We start from the raw sequence: 16,196 nt of genomic DNA, 5'->3' as shown, positions 1-16,196 counted from the left end.
AACCTTCCAAATCTGATGAAAATCTTTACTCAAGAGGCCCGGCCAGCCCAGCCAAAATCGTGAATTTCACGTTCAAAGAGAGAAGCTCTCTCAAAAAGCCAGGAGAGGATACCTTAAACTCACGAGGAAAAAAAATGACAGCATGGGGTGATGCCTGAGTCTGAGTCCTCACTGCTAATGAGAGATGAATTTTTTGAGCTAGTAAAGGTCACCCGAAGGCTATCTGTCTTTTTTGCAAGATGCCCCATGCACCAGCCGAAGAGACAGAGACAGAGAGACCCTATATTGACCTCTGGTCTATGTATACGCATGTGCATATACTGTACCCAGAAAGGAAGAGGGGGCATGGAGAGGGGAAGATGGAACTGAGAGAGAATATGAATGAATGAATGAATGAATGAATGAATGAATGCAATGCATGAATGAGGAAGCTAGACTGATTGGTGAAGGCATTCATCTCCCAAAGACAGGCAATGGAGCCTAGAGCAGGTGACTGCTTCTTCAAATACAGATAAGCAGGAGAAAGAAAACGTAACATGAACTAAGAAAACACACGCCAAGCAATAGAATAACACACAAAAGCCATAGCAAAGAAACGGAGAGCTATGAGTTACTAGAACACAATTCCAAATAGCCGCTTTAAGAAAGCGAGGTGGGCTACAAGAGAGCAGGCTGACAAATCAGAAGTGAGTAGATGGATCAAACCAGGAAGTCTAGCAACAAGAACTGAGGTGGGAAGAGGCCTCCCCGTGCCTGAGTCATCAGCCCCACCCCCCACTACAGCCAAACGGCCTGGCTGTCAAGTCCACAGCAGGCCTAAGTCAGGTCTGGATCATAACCGCAACCTTGAGAACAAAACCACAGCCACAGCAATGGTTAAATAATCAGCTTCATTAGAGGTCAATTAAACTGAAAAACTCAGGAAGGGCCTGTATCAGCTATGGAGAAATTGCCAGTGACCTGGTTAAAAGCCCAGGTGGAGGGCTGGAGAGATGGCTCAGTGGTTAAGAGCACCCGACTGCTCTTCCAGAGGTCCTGAGTTCAATTCCCAGCAACCACATGGTGGCTCACAACCATCTGTAAAGAGATCCGATGCCCTCTTCTGGTGTGTCTGAAGACAGCTATAGTGTACTCATATATAATAAAAAAAAGAAAAGAAAAGAAAAAAAAGCCCAGGTGGAGGTGTACCCATGTCAGTGCCATGAGAGTCACAAAGAGAAGATGGTGACCTGGTTAAAAGCCCAGGTGGAGGTGTACCCCTGTCAGCGCCATGACAATCACATATGTAGAAAGGTGATGTAGAAAGAAAAGGCTGGAGAGGGATTTTGTTGCAATATCAAACTTCATTGCTGGTTCTGATCAACTTAAGCAGTCAAGAACCATTCATTCATTACATATCATGAACATGAGTTGTGAGTCCGTATGATTGCCTCAAGAGTCTTCCCCCCATCCTCCATATTCTCTCAGTCACCATCAACTTCCTCAGGAAAACGTAACATTTTTTTTTTCTCAACAAATCTTAGCTAAGGCTCATAATTTTGATAAACAGAATAAAAGTATATCATGTCTGCTTCAGTTAAGTACCTTCTACAGGATGAGTACCAGACACGGTGATCTGTGTGAATTCCACACCAGACCATCTCCAGTTTTGTGAACGCAGCATTATGCTTGTGCCTGCTCATTGCTAGATTAACCATCAGCTTACACAATGGTGTAAATTGTGTCTTTTGTCGGTCGCTTATGTTTTTTTCCTTATAAATTTGTAACAGCTGGGGTTGGAGAGATGGCTCAGCCGTTAAGAGTACTGGCTGCTGTTCTAGAGGACGTAGGATTGTGTCCCAGCATCCACAAAGCAAAGCAGCCCAAAATTGTCCACAACTCCATTTCCAGACAATCAGACTTTCCCTTAGATATGAATGCGTGCAGAGTACACACACACACACACACACACACACACACACACACACACGAATAAGTAAAATTAAATTTGAAAAAAAAACAGTTATTGAAGACCAGCCTTAGTCCGTGGTGATCTGATAGGATGCATGGAATTATTTCAATCTTCTTGTATCTATTGAGGTCTGTTTTGTGACCGATTATATGGTCAATTTTGGAGAAGTTACCATGAGGTGCTGAGAAGAAGGTATATTCTTTTGTTTTAGGATGAAATGTTCTATAAATATCTGTTACATCCATTTGGTTCATAACTTCTGTTAGTTTCTCTATGTCTTTGTTTAGTTTCTGTTTCCAAGATCTGTTCGTTGATGAGAGTGGGGTGTTGAAATCTCCCACTATTATTGTGTGAAGTGTAATGTGTGCTTTGAGCTTTAGTAAGGTTTCTTTTTTTGAATGTAGGTGCCCTTGTGTAGATAGTCATAATTGAGAGTTCAAAATATGAAGTGTCCTTCCTTATCTTTTTTTGATAACTTTTGGTTGAAAGTCAATTTTATTCAATATTAGAATGGCTACTCCAGCTTGTTTCTTGGGACCATTTGCATGGAAAATTGTTTTCCAGCCTTTTACTCTGAGGTAGTGTCTGTCTTTGTCACTTGTGTTTCCTGTATGCAGAAAAATGCTGGGTCCTCTTTACATATACAGTTAGTTAGTCTGTGTCTTTTTATTGGGAATTTGAGTCCATTGATATTAAGAGATATTAAGGAATAGAGATTGTTGTTTACTGTTATTTTTGTTGTTAGAGGTGGAATTATGTTTGTGTGGCTCTCTTCTTTTGGTTGCAAGAAGATTACTTTCTTGCTTTTTCTAGGGTGTAGTTTCCCTACTTGTGTTGGAGTTTTCCATCTATTATCCTTTGTAGGGCTGGGTTTGTGGAAAGATATTGAATGACTGAGAAGTACCTAAAGAAATGTTCAACATCCTTAGTCATCAGGGAAATTAGTCATCAGGGAAATGCAAATCAAAACAACCCCGAGATTCTACCTCACTCCAATCAGAATGGCTAAGAGCAAAAACTCAGGTGACAACAGATGCTGGTGAGGATGTGGAGAAAGAGGAACACTCCTCCACTGTTGGTAGGATTGCCAACTTGCACAAATGCTCTGGAAATCAGTCTGGAGGTTCCTCAGAAAATTGGACATTGTACTACCTGAGGACCCAGCTATACCTCTCTTGGGCGTATACCCAAAAGATGCCCCAACATATAACAAAGACACATGCTCCACTATGTTCATAGCAGTCTTATTTATAATAGCCAAAAGCTGGAAAGAACCCAGATGTCCTTCAATAGAGGAATGGATACAGAAAATGTGGTACATTTACACAATGGAATACTACTCAGCTATCAAAAACAATGACTTCATGAAATTCATAGGCAAATGGATGGAATTAGAAAATATCATCCTGAGTGAGGTAACCCAATCACACACACACACACACACACACACACACACACACACACACACACACATATATATATATATATATATATATATATATATATATATCCACTGATAAGTGGATATTAGCCCAAAAGCTCAAATTACCCAAGATACAATCCACAGACTACATGAAGCTCAAGAAGAAGGATGACCAAAGTGCAGATGCTTCAGTTCTTCTTAAAAGGAGGAACAAAAATATTCATAGGAGGAAATATGGAGACAAAGTTTGGAGCAGAGACTGAAGGAACGGCCATTCAGAGTTTGCCTCACCTGGGGATCCAGCCCATATATATACAGCCACCAAAACTAGACAATAGTGATGAAGCCAAGAACTGCATGCTGACAGGAGCCTGATATAGCTGTCTCCTGAGAGGCTCTGCCAGAGCATGACAAATATAGAGGTGAATGCTAGCAGCAAACCATTGAACTGAGAATGGGGTCCCCATTGGAGGAGTTAGAGAAAGGACTGAAGGAGCAGAAGGGGTTTGCAACCCCATAAGAACAACAATACCAACCAACCAGAGCTTCCGGGGACAAAACCACTACCCTAAGAGTACACATGGACAGACCCATGGCTCCAGCTGCATATGTATTGGAGGATGGCCTTGTTGGGCACCAATGGGAGGAGAAGCCCTTGGTCCTGCCAAGGCTGGACCCCCCCAGTGTAGGGGAATGTCAGGGCAAGGAGGTGAGAAGGGGAGTGGTTGAGGAGGGGGAAAACCCTTATAGACAAAAGGGGAGGGGGATGAGATAGGGGGCTTATGAATGGGAAACTGGAAAAGGGAATAACATTTGAAATGTAAATAAAAAAATGTCCAATAAGAAAAAGGAAAAAATTTTTTTAAAAAGTAAGGAAATAAATATGTAAAAGCTTTATAATTGACAGTCACCATATTTATCAATTTCCTGATTTATCCATTAGTTTTCCATCTCTTAAACATTTTTTAAATTTCATTCCTGTTTCTCATGGGTGTGTATGCCATGGTGTAGGAGTGGGTCCCACTTCTTCCACTGAGACTGAACGCGGGTCATCAGGTTCAGCAACAAGCACCCTTTACTGGCTGAACCATCTTGCCAGCCTCCTTTTTGACATAAAGAAAATGCTTACATAGAGCTGGCCCCACCCCTCCTCTGCACTGCAGTGGTGTTGACACAGGAGAAATCCGGCTGCAGAACTGGAGAGCAGGCTATGCACCTGGGCTGGCCAGCACACCCTTGTGGTGCCAGTGCAGGTGAGCCAGCCCCAAGGGCATGAGAGTGGGAATGCTGATCCCACCCCTCACTGGCTGTGGCACTTGGGTAAGCTAGCCAGGGCGGTGCTGGAAAGCTGGTCCTAGTCATGTGGGTGTGGGCTGACTAACTCAGCTACTATCCAGGCCCAGAACCAGGGCTTTGGGTTGGCCCACCACAACATCTACCCCACCCATGAACTACTGGGGCATGTGAAAGGGCCAGTCCTCAGATCCAAAGCTGCAGGATCCCCGTTACACAGATCAACAAGATGCCTGAAAGGAGTCCTGGTGAAGATGTGGTGTTGATAGTGTAGCAGAGGTCAGAGGACTTGAACCAGACCAATGACTCATTACGGTGAACATTTGCAAGTAAAGATGTTCGGACAAAAAGGTTGTATGACACACCGTGACACACTACAGCTTCCATGATGAGATTTTTGTTCTCTGTTTTTTTACTTTTGCAGGGGCCAGGGGGTGATACAAAGGAACAGGGAGAAGAGTGTGATTGGGATGCATGATGTGAAAATCGCCAAGAATCAAAAGTGTTTTTAAATGACTACATAATAGACGTCCTTTTCTCTAACTCTCTCCTTCACATCTGTGCCTAGGAAGGTATCTTTACACTGAATCAATAGATACTTACCTGCTCTCCATTTCTCCACACCAATTTTATTTCACACAGCCTCGGGCTGGTGGTTTTCTCCCCACCCCTAAGTTACCTAGCAGACTATAACATTATAATGATTTAAAGGCTTCTCACATAAAAAAAGTCGATCCTTGTTGGTGTGGCTTATGACTTGGAATCAATTCTGCTTCTTGCCAAAGTGTGGAAGAGATGGTGCTTATGAGGCAGGGTTTCACATAGCCGAGGGGCTGGCTGGTCTTTCCTTTACTAAGAATGTAAGGATGACCTTGAACTCCTGATCCTCTGACTTCCACCTCCCAAATGCTAGGACTGTAAGCATACGTGCACTACTATGCCCAGCTCAAAATATGTATAGAGCAGAAAGACTTATTTTCTATCATGAAAAACAGCTGAGTGTGTTGTGTATCCTTGTGATCTCAGTGCTAGGGAGACAGGCAGATTCATTATAGCTCACGGGCAAGCTATCCAGCAGAGCATAGTTAGTGGGCTCCAGGCCTCAGTAATACCTCTGAATCTCTCTCTCTCTCTCTCTCTCTCTCTCTCTCTCTCTCTCTCTCTCACACACACACACACACACACACACACACACACACACACACATTCAGCTATGTGTGTCCATATGTACGTATACGTCGTATATGTCTTCATCATTCAGTCACCTAACGGCAGTCCTCATCTTTTAGATATCCTGGAACACTGATGGCAAACTTCAAGGGCCATGCTCTCCCCGGGAGCTTCTTTCTAATATTTGGGCTGTGGTGGTCAGTGAAGTACCCACTGAAGTACTTTCACCAAAAGGGCCTGAAGAAGAACAGACTGAGCCTTCAGCAACAGCGCATCGAGATCATTGAAGGTGCAGTGAAGACTTTGTTTGCAGTCATCGGTAAGAACAAAGGTCATTTCGTCTACGGTATCTCCTCTTCACACCGGAACCCTCAACCCACCCCAGAATCCTGTGAAATAGATGTCTTACTAGCAGAGATAATAGGTCAAGATCTTGGACAACAGCTAGTCTTTTATTTTAATATTCGTGTGTACAAAGCTTTATATTAATAGTTAATAGGCTCTTTTACTATATACACTATCAATACCCACCAACTAAACTAGTTTTTGCCCTATTGGAGTTACAGGAACAGAACAAATACTATGTGAAAAACAAAAAATGTGAATAAGAATTTTTTTTTATAAAAGCAAGACAAAGTTAAGGTATAGAGTTTAATTTCAATTAAATCATCATTCCCCAAATAGTCTTTATCTAGATCTCAGGGTACTTAACAACCACTCGTTGGTATTATCCTCCACATAAAAGACTCAGGCATTGCCAGGAGAGATACCCACAAGGTGGCCAAAAAGGCAGGCAACAGAAAGCCCTCAGAGGGGCTGTGGGGGGTTTTAGCACCTACCTCTTTCTCATCAAGTCCACCGCTACTGTCTGCAGCAGCGCATCAGGGACTGGCAGTGAGCTCCTCCTGGAGCCACATCTGCTGAGAGCACGGCGGCGGGAGCTCACCCTCAGGTTGCCTGCCACTTCTCCTTGGCCTACCGCTTGTGGGTGTGAAACGGTGACGTAAGCCCCTCCAGCAAGCAAGACTTAAACACCTGCCAGATTCAGCCAAGACTTCTTACGAGCACCAGACAGTTCTTTGTGGAGCTCATGAGAACCATATGACGTAGTGGTGAGGAGACAGTGCCTTAAAAACAACAAAACAAGCTAATATATTTGCCATCCCGGCTGGGTCAATGTGACATTCTTCAGGGCTTCCATTCTGGTATCAGTGACACTTCTCCAGGATCATTCCACAAACTTCTCATCCCTTATGAGTGAATGAAAATTTGAATGATTTCCAGGATTCCCCCCAAAATATTTTGGGTACTAAGCACAAAGGCAAATCTGATAAACATGATAAAAAGTAGAAGGGACAAAATACACACATGGTACAGGCTTGTAATCCCAGAGTCAAAAGGACAGAGTTTAGAGCTAGTCTGGGCTTAATAGTGACATTATCTCAATAAGCAAGAACTAAACAAAGCAAAAAGAGAACGTGACAAGATCCACGAGCTACCCAAAAAGCACAGCTTCATCAGTCCGGCCTCGTTTTTGTCTCTCTTCAGACACCACGGCCACAGTGTGAGGCCACATGCTGTTTACCAGTGCTTTAAAGAGCGCTGTGCTGAGGGAAGGGGCCCACTTTATGGCAGCCCTACCACCTACCCGGGAGCTGCTGCCCACGGAGGGTCTCAGCCACACCAGCAGCCAAGGGGAGATGCTCTGCTTGTCTCTGCTGTGGGGCAGAGTCCCAGAGACAAGTATGATCCATTTCCATCACTGCTTCTGCCCCATCCTCAACCCCTAAAAGAGCATCCAGGGACAGCTGTTTCCATAGGCTTCAAAGAGAAACTCCGTAGGGAAGTCATTTCCAAGTGGGCCCACTGACCTGTGGGCAGCTCTCATCCATCCCCGGACCTGGTCCCTATCTTCCAGCAACCTTTGCCATTTCATGATTGCCGGCCACTGTTGCCACCTCTCCCACCTCAGGTTTCACTTTCACTTCCTGGCAGGGATCCTGGCAGAGCAGTTTGTTCCAGATGGACCTCATCTGCACCTCTACCATGAGAATCAGTGGACCAAGCTAATGAACTGGCAGCACAGCACCATGTACCTCTTCTTTGGTGTCTCGGGAATCATCGACATGCTCACCTACCTTTACTTCAACATTGTGCCCCTGGGCCTAGACAGAGTGGTTTTGGCTATGGCTGTATTCGTTGAAGGTAACTTGGCTGGAGAAAGGGAAAGAAAGATAGAAAAGTTGACCTTATAAGAGATCAAAACTTAAAAGACGAGAAACACTAACCTATAAAAACCAATTCTCATGACTCCCAAAGCCTAAACAAGGTTGGGTCCTATGCTCTGGGTAGTCCAGATATCATGGTCTATAATGAAGCCAAGAAAGCTTCAGTCCCACCCGAAAATGTTTGTGTGTGTGTGTGTGTGTGTGTGTGTGTGTGTGTGTGTGTATACATCCATGTATATATGTATGTATGCATGTTTGTATGTTTACTCATTCAACTTCTTACAAGCCAGCACCATGGCTAAAATACTACACCCACTCTGTCTTGTCTTTCAACAGAATCTGCAGACAGACACATTCTTTTATATTCTCAAAACCACAGACAGTCTGCAAGTGCTTGCTGCCAATGATGGCATGGCAGCAAAATGCTGAAGAAGCTCGAATCGATTTGAGACAAACAAATAAAGGGGGAAATCTACAGTAATCGGGAAGGGCCAGGGTGAATGTTCTTAAGTTTCTGATGGCTGTCCTTGGTTCGCACAGGTTTTCTCTTCTATTTCCACGTTCACGGCCGACCTCCACTGGACCAGCACATCCACTCACTCCTGCTGTTCAGTCTGTTTGGAGCGACCATCAGTATCTCTCTGGAGGTCATCCTCCGCGATAACATTGTGCTGGAGCTTTTCCGAACCACTCTCCTTATCCTGCAGGGAACCTGGTTCTGGCAGGTGACTATCCACACTCAATGCGGTCTGGGTTAAAAAGCCCCTTGGAGATGTCCAAGAGAAATCCTGAAAATGGCTTTGTGGCCTGAAAATGCAGCAAATACAACTGGGGGAGGAGGGAAGTCTGTCTAGAACATTGGTTGAGGGGTATCGTCTATCTAGATTACCTTTCTATCCCCACACCACACCCTGACCTGTGAAGTTTTTCCCCACTAATAGCTTGCAGGCAAACTGGCTGTACACCTGTATTTACTAAACTACTCACATGAGATGGAAGTCCTGAAGTCCAGCTAATTTTCAATCAGCCTGTACAGTAACCAAACTTAACGAAGAGCAACAATCCTGTGTGAATAGGGCTTTTGGTGCAACTGGGTCGTAGGAACCATGAGACAGTGTACGGCATACTGCTGGCCGTGAAGACAACTGGTTACTTCTCAGACAACCTGCCAGAAACATCTCCCTCTATTCCTCCAGATTGGATTTGTCCTGTTCCCGCCGTTTGGAACCCCAGAGTGGGACCAGAAGGACATGGACAACGTCATGTTCATCACCATGTGCTTCTGCTGGCATTATTTGGTAGCTCTCTGCATCACGGCCATCAACTACTCCCTTGTTTACTGGTACGTTTGAAACGAACCTTGTGCAAGTTTTCCCTCTCCCTGACTAGTCCCCTAAGGTGGTGAACGCCTATTACTTAATGACGGCCGACATCTTGCTAAACTCTGCACAAAGTAACCATCATTTGCCGGGAAGTTACCACACCTCTTAGTTACACTGCCTGATTGGGTCATAGCAAACCTGTTAAAGTGCAGTTCTACGACTCTAAGCTAGTGAATGATAGGGAAGTCCTCGAAGCAGAAGTCAGTCTGGGCCGAAGTCCCTACGGTCACTGGTTTGGTGACACCACCACCCACTTCAAGACTTGTTTTGCTTACTTCCTAAGTATACAGACACCAAAATACGTACCAGAGCAGAAAGTGCTAAGTACCTCTGAGCATAAAAGACTGTAAGAACTATTGACTCCTACACTTACTGTCCCAGGCAGCACAGAAAACTTAAGACACAGGTTGACCTCTGACCCTCACCACTGTACCATGTACTGGCGTTGGTGGTGGTGGTGGTGGTGCTTTTAACAAATGGGGAAACAAGGCTTCAGAAGGCTAAATAATTTTACCAACTAGTAAGCGGAAAGCGAAGCTGAAATTTGGCATGTGTTATTATACAAGTCTGTTTCTGTGGAAGCTGCCCCTGTCTACCCTCACCCCCTTCTCATTTCCATATACCTAAAGCAGATATACTTCACCCAGAAAGATCCTCAGTGACAAAAAAAAAAAAAAAAAAAAAAAAAAAAAAAAGCTACTTTCTAGTCTGTAAAACAGCTAGATGGCAAGACCTGAATCTGGTCTCAAGAATATTTGGGTCACTACGAAGTCCTTTTTTCCACTGTGAGCAGAACACTGAGAAGCCAGATATGTAGACTTTGTATCACTGTTTAACAGACACCTGAAAAGGGCTCTGCCATTCTCTACATCCTGGAGTTATTGAATGGAAGACTTCCATGGCTGATCTAATGGTTCCTATGGTTTGTCTGCTCCAGCTTTCTGACTCGGGTGAGGAGACGCGCAGAAGGAGAGATCATCGGGATCCAGAAGCTGAAGTCTGACCACACTTACCAGTCAACCCTTTTGAGCGGCTCGGATGAGGAGTGACCTCAGGCTTGGAGCAGTGGAGACCTCACATCCTCTTAAACAATAGCTGGAAAGGATGCAGCTTGTCCCCTGTCCTCTAAGGCTTGCCTTATATAAGTGCTCCTGTCCCTGTCCTCTAAGGCTTGCCTTATATAAGTGCTCCTGTCCCGTCCTCTAAGGCTTGCCTTATGACCTCCTAGGGCTCCATATGCTGCATCTCTCATCGAATACAAAGCCATAGACTCAAATACAGGAAATTAGACCTCAAGTGTTTTTTATGCACCATATACTTGGAATATTTAAGAATACTTTAACTTAAAATCTGTATTACATTAATACCATCCATCCAGGAAAATAGACACCTTCCAGTAGCAGGCCTGTCCTTGTAGAGAAATGACTTTAAGACTCTGAACACCTACACTAGGAAGTGACGATGTGGATGAAGCAAGCCAGTTATCACTGCTGCTTCTGATAACTTGCCCCTCCTCTCTCAATCAAGCAGGTACTTCCTTCTCAGAAATGTTCCTTCAGTTAATGACAGCTCAGTGTCTTCAATTCAGAGCCAAGGGTCTAACAGATTTAAAAAAAAAAAAAAAGCAACTCACGAGCTTTGGTATTTTCAGCGTTATCTTTTTAAATGTTCTCTAATACATCGTACCAAAGTACTGCATTTTAGCCTTGGTCAGAGATAAAGATAGATGAAAGGTAATTTCCTTAAATCCAGTAGCTAGTTCATAGCTCCGCTGAGAACTGAAATCCCGCTGAGTCCTCGACGTCACGCTACTGAGGAACATTTTATAGCAAGCCTGTGCCTCCTAGATGCAGGGGAAAATCAGGTGATGAAAAGCTTCCAATTTTAAAACAGCTAAAAACCAATGTAATGGTTTTGAATGCTTAACACAGGCTTGATGCTCTACTGTTGGTCCTGGACAGGCTTTGTTTCGGGAGGTTTGTTTTTTAGTTTTTATAACTTTCCTCAACATGTATTTATTAAATATCCACTTTGCCCTAGCACTGAAATGTCTCAAGAATGAGTGAGATGTTCATCACGACACTGACAGTATACTGTAAAAGAACTCCTGAGGTTATCAGAGGCAGTGTGGTGGGTGGGCACCTGGTAAAAACAGTGCAGGGGGCAAGTCAGGTTTGGTGGCCCACGGCTTGAATCCCAGCACCTGGGAAGCAGAGGCAACTGATTTCGGAGTTCGAGTCCAGTGTGATCTACAAGTTAACCAGCAGAACAGCCGCAGTTTTTTGAAACCCTGTCTCAAAAAAAACAAAACAATAAAAAGCAAACAAAATGCAGGAGCTGGAGAGACGCCGCGGCTGACAAGAGCACCTACTGCTTTTCCAGAGGACCCGGGACTGATTCCGAGCTTGGCGGCTCAGTGCTGTCTCCAACTGCAGTTCCTGGGTATGCTATTCGTTTCTGATCTCCACAGGGATCAGGTGCAAACATGGTGCACATACATGCAGGCAAAACCCACACATGCATAAAATTAAAACAAATCTAAAAAAAAAAAAAAAAAAGGAATACACACACCACAGAGGAACAGGGGAGAAATGGCAAGTTGGCCCTTTAGAGAAGGTATCCCAGACTTAGTAGTACATACAAAGCCACACAAGAACATAGAACACATGTGATTACACACACATTAGTTCCAGTGAGAAGAGGCTTCTGTGCTGACTGAAACTGGAGAATCTTCAAGACCAAGTAACACCTTTCACTTGTACAACCTGCTGTGATGCTGGGACACACTGTCTCAGTGAACTCTCGCCATCCCTTGTAATTTACGCATGTCCTCTGAGGCTGGTCAGCATAAGCTCAAACAGCTACAAAGTAGAAAAACCAACCCCCACTGTGACTTGGAAGCCTGGTCTTTCTCATAATCTACATCCTGTTCCTTCACCAACACCCACAAACACAAAGTCCTTCAGATTCTCTGGAAGAAAGGCTAGCTAGCTGGCCTTGCGGAAAGTCACATACAGGGATTAAGACTGAAATTTTCTGCACTCCTTTTCAAGGGGCTCTTTGGTTTGCCAGCTGAGCAGGAACTCAAACTCATTTTACGAATACTGAAGAGCCGTTCACCAGCAACTACACAAAATGTGCTCTCTCCTTAGGTCCAAGCTGGAAAAGGAGCTTACTTCTTACTTCCGGTCTTACTTTCATAGAAAAAGATGTTAAGATGCACTTGAGACTTTATATTGGCAGAACAAAGAAACAGTATTGGGACTGACAATTATTAAATATAAAATATTAAAATTTATTTTTGTGGGGCTGGAGAAATGGCTCATCAGTTAACACTACTGGCTGCTCTTCCAGTGGTCCAGAGTTCAATTTCCAGCAACCATGTGGTGGCTCACAACCATCTGTAATGGAGTCTGATGCCCTCCTTTGGTGTGTCTAAAAATAGCTACTGTGTACTTGTATACATAAAGTAAGTAAAAAAAATATTTTGTATCACTAACCAGTGGCTTAAGATACCTTCATTGAATAACCAACCCTAGCAGAACATTCTGAAAGAACAAGCTGTGGGGCCAGAGAGATCGTACTTCCTGCTCTTCCAGAGGACCTGAGCTCAGTTACCGAATCCTACATCTAGGCAACCTCTTCTGCCTTCCACCAGCCCCTGCACATATATGATATAAACATATGCAAGTATGCAGATACAACTAGATAAAAATAAATCTTAAAGTACAAGCCAGTCAGAAGGCTGTTCACTGAATGTTGTCTTGGACACAGTCTGAACTGTTTTACCAATCTATCGTCCAGATGCTCAAAGGACAAACAACTGCCTGGAACTCTTTGAGGTCTACATATGAAGAAAGCACACGTGTTAATATATTAGTGCTGCTGCTGTAGACAACTGCACTAGGAGGTCTCTAATCTTTACTGTTTCAACAACAGACTAGAAAGTACCCAAACCAGACTTTCTGGGGAGTCAATCCCACAAACTGGCATCTCGGAATAGACCTGTATTTTACATCTATGCTCTCTAGGATATACATATCCCACACACTTACACACACAGGCAGGTGATCTAGTGCATAAAAGCTGCATAAACCTGAAGCTAAGTATGAGTCACTTTCATGGGATTTGCTACGTAAATCGGAAGAGGTTTAGCCAGCAGTAAATATCTGAGAGTATTGCCTACTTTCTTACTGTTGTCTAAAACTATTACACTGTTTTCTGTGTGAAATATATCAAAAATATAAACACTTGTCAACGCTTATTCCCCACCATGGTCCTCTTCCCTCTCATCAGTCAGTCCTGAGGCCAGTCCCCCGGCACCCAGCAAGAGTGCAATTCCATCTTACCCAGTCCCCTGTGGTTTGAGAGCCAGGCCTGCCACCTAAACCTACCTTCGAGTTTCACTAGAACGCATCCCAGTGAGTTTTCCTTAAGAGGAAAACATGTGGAAGCCCACAATCCGTGCTCCAGCTGACTGTAAGGGCAGGGAGGCTGGTTTTGCAGTGGTACAAATGACTGTGAACAGACAGTTCAAAGGGAAACATGGAAGACTCCTGTAGCGACACACACCCCAGTCCTTCCCGGCCACAAGAGGGCAACACCCTAACAGGAAGCCATTGAAGAGAACGCTCGAGCAGTGTGATGGGAGTGCTGAGGCGTCTCTCCACAGCTAATGGCTTCTAGTGAGGGTGTGCGAGGGAAGGGACCCAGTTCTGAGGGGGTGGGCCCTGGGAGTTTGACCACGATCCAGTGCGCATGTGGGCAACACAAATTGAACCTGTTTTCTTTTGTGTTTTATTTGGGGGGAAGTGTGGTCACAAGGGTGCGGGAACAGACATGGGAGGGCTTGGAAATGAGCGTGTTAGGGTACATGATGTGAAATTCCCGAAGAATCAGTAAAAATACTGTGTTGAGAAAGAGTTTAGCACAAAGGGAATGTGACTTAGGAAGGACCTAACTTTTCTTTTAGTTCTGAGACGGATCCAACATAGCACCACATGGGCCTCTAGCTGAGCACAAGTCTGAAGTCTTAATCTTCCAGTTTCTACTTCTGGAGCGGCAGGGATTACATTAGAGGCCCATGTGACTCTGCCATCTCACGGTTAGAGGTGCTGGGACTCCAACCCACGCCTGTGGTGGACAGCTGGCACCTTCTCCCGCCACTCGTCTCACCTTCAGACTGACTTAGAACTCCAAGACCAGGCACCCATCTTGGTTTTCTCTTATCCCCTCAGATTTGTTATCTTCTCACCAATAGAGAGGGTGCCAGTAACAGCTGACAAAATTGCTGTGAGATTCAAATGCAACTGTAAAGCCATCCTGTAGCCAAAACTACTTTAACCCTTTTCTGTTTCTCAGTAACTTGCCAAGTAAACCAGGTTCAACATGGCTCTCTCTTAAACCAGCCATTTCTTCCATTCTACATGCCCTTGGTTGTTTCCCCATGAAAGACAATGATTAAAGGCCCAGAAATTAAAGATATGTTTTTAATAATTTGGATATTTTCACAAAGAGACAGGGAAGCACTATCCCTGCAGAAAGGTTTTCCCACCCACCCCTGCACCACAGCAAGACGCGTTAAGATACACCTAGTACATTAAGTACTTGGACTTTGTAAAGTACCCTTCCGAGCCCTGTCTGTGGCTGATGGTGGCTGAGAAATATGAAATAGCCAGAATAAAAACATCCTTTCCCCTCAAGATGGCACTGCCAGGCAGTGCCTACCCCTGCCCCAACCTCCCCATTTCTTCTCTGTCCCAATCAAGTGGCCAGCTCCAAGGGTCTGGTTTGCAATGGCTGTTCTACAGCAAGGAGAATGTGCAATGTCTGGGCTGTAAGCAAGTGCACTGTGAGAGCAGCATCTCATCTTCCCCTACTCCTGTCCAGCAGCTCTGAACTTCCATGGAACAGGCTTGTCAAGGACAATGCCCACAAGAGAAGATACAGGGACAACCGAGATTCAGATGCCCATATTTAGTACACGGCATTGAACTAGTCCCACTTGAGGGGGTCCATGCTAACTCAAGGCCTACATTTTCTTACTATATAACCTCTCCATTATCAAGTAAGCCGCCAAACTATTAAGAGTCTTGCTATGCTCTCATTCTGGTTGAAGGGGTAAGTGATCAGTTTAGGGGCACTGAAGCCCAGGTTTCTATTTGATAAAAGACGTAGAGTAGGTTCTTTAAAAAAATAAGTTACACAAAAATTTTCTGGACACAAAACTCACATCTCAACAAGTCACGGAGAGGATCAGAAACTAAAAAGTAAAGTCCTCACACAGAATGAGGCTTATTCCCTGCCGGTCCACTCACCAACTGGCAGGCCTGCTCCCTGGGAACCCAACATTCAGGAGGTAACCCTGGCTTGTGTGACTGTGACCTCCCCAGACTCTGATGTTCCTTCCCTCTTCCTGGACTAGACAGATCATCCCTGGAACCCTAAGAAGGGCTTCACTCTGGAGTGTGGCAGCACAATCTAGGCCACAGTTGCCATCACTCTCCACCACCCTGCCTCAAGCAGGACAGCTCAGAAGAATGGTGCAGCCTCCCTGCTGCCTTTCTGTCAGCCGAGATAAACCAGGCCTGGTCTCTTAAAGAAGCCGCCTTTCTTCTCAGTCACTGCTGCTCAGGTGCTTGTTTAGGAGATGGAGCTGTGGTCACAACAACAGTGGACACGGCTTTGGAGGAGCCAGAAGCTGTGCCCTGTTGCAGATGGGATGCTGGGACAGTCTGGATGCGTACCTG

General features: G+C 44.7%; 2 protein-coding genes across 3 annotated transcripts in view; one reads left to right on the top strand and one right to left on the bottom strand.

The window, feature by feature from the left end:
* Tmem45b (transmembrane protein 45B) overlaps window positions 1-11,489 on the top strand; it is a 40,995-nt gene extending 29,506 nt beyond the window's left edge. Inside the window, exons 2-6 of the mRNA XM_032909476.1 lie at window positions 5,957-6,156; window positions 7,833-8,042; window positions 8,606-8,790; window positions 9,262-9,407; window positions 10,385-11,489. Of these exons, the coding sequence (XP_032765367.1) occupies window positions 5,973-6,156; window positions 7,833-8,042; window positions 8,606-8,790; window positions 9,262-9,407; window positions 10,385-10,496 (837 nt within the window). The 5' untranslated portion in view covers window positions 5,957-5,972 and the 3' untranslated portion in view covers window positions 10,497-11,489. The remainder of the gene's footprint in view (window positions 1-5,956; window positions 6,157-7,832; window positions 8,043-8,605; window positions 8,791-9,261; window positions 9,408-10,384) is intronic.
* A 3,426-nt stretch (window positions 11,490-14,915) lies between these two features.
* The window catches only part of Nfrkb (nuclear factor related to kappaB binding protein), a 31,822-nt gene continuing 30,541 nt past the window's right edge, over window positions 14,916-16,196 (bottom strand). For both annotated transcript variants that reach the window (XM_032909457.1, XM_032909456.1), the window contains one exon: window positions 14,916-16,193. In XM_032909457.1, coding sequence (XP_032765348.1) covers window positions 16,068-16,193 — 126 coding nt within the window. In that variant the 3' untranslated portion in view covers window positions 14,916-16,067. The remainder of the gene's footprint in view (window positions 16,194-16,196) is intronic.

This window comes from Rattus rattus, chromosome 8, assembly GCF_011064425.1.
Source record: "Rattus rattus isolate New Zealand chromosome 8, Rrattus_CSIRO_v1, whole genome shotgun sequence".
Classification (NCBI taxonomy): Eukaryota; Metazoa; Chordata; class Mammalia; order Rodentia; family Muridae; genus Rattus; species Rattus rattus.
Note: the sequence above shows the minus strand (reverse complement) of the source record. Positions and strands in the feature narration are given on the sequence as shown.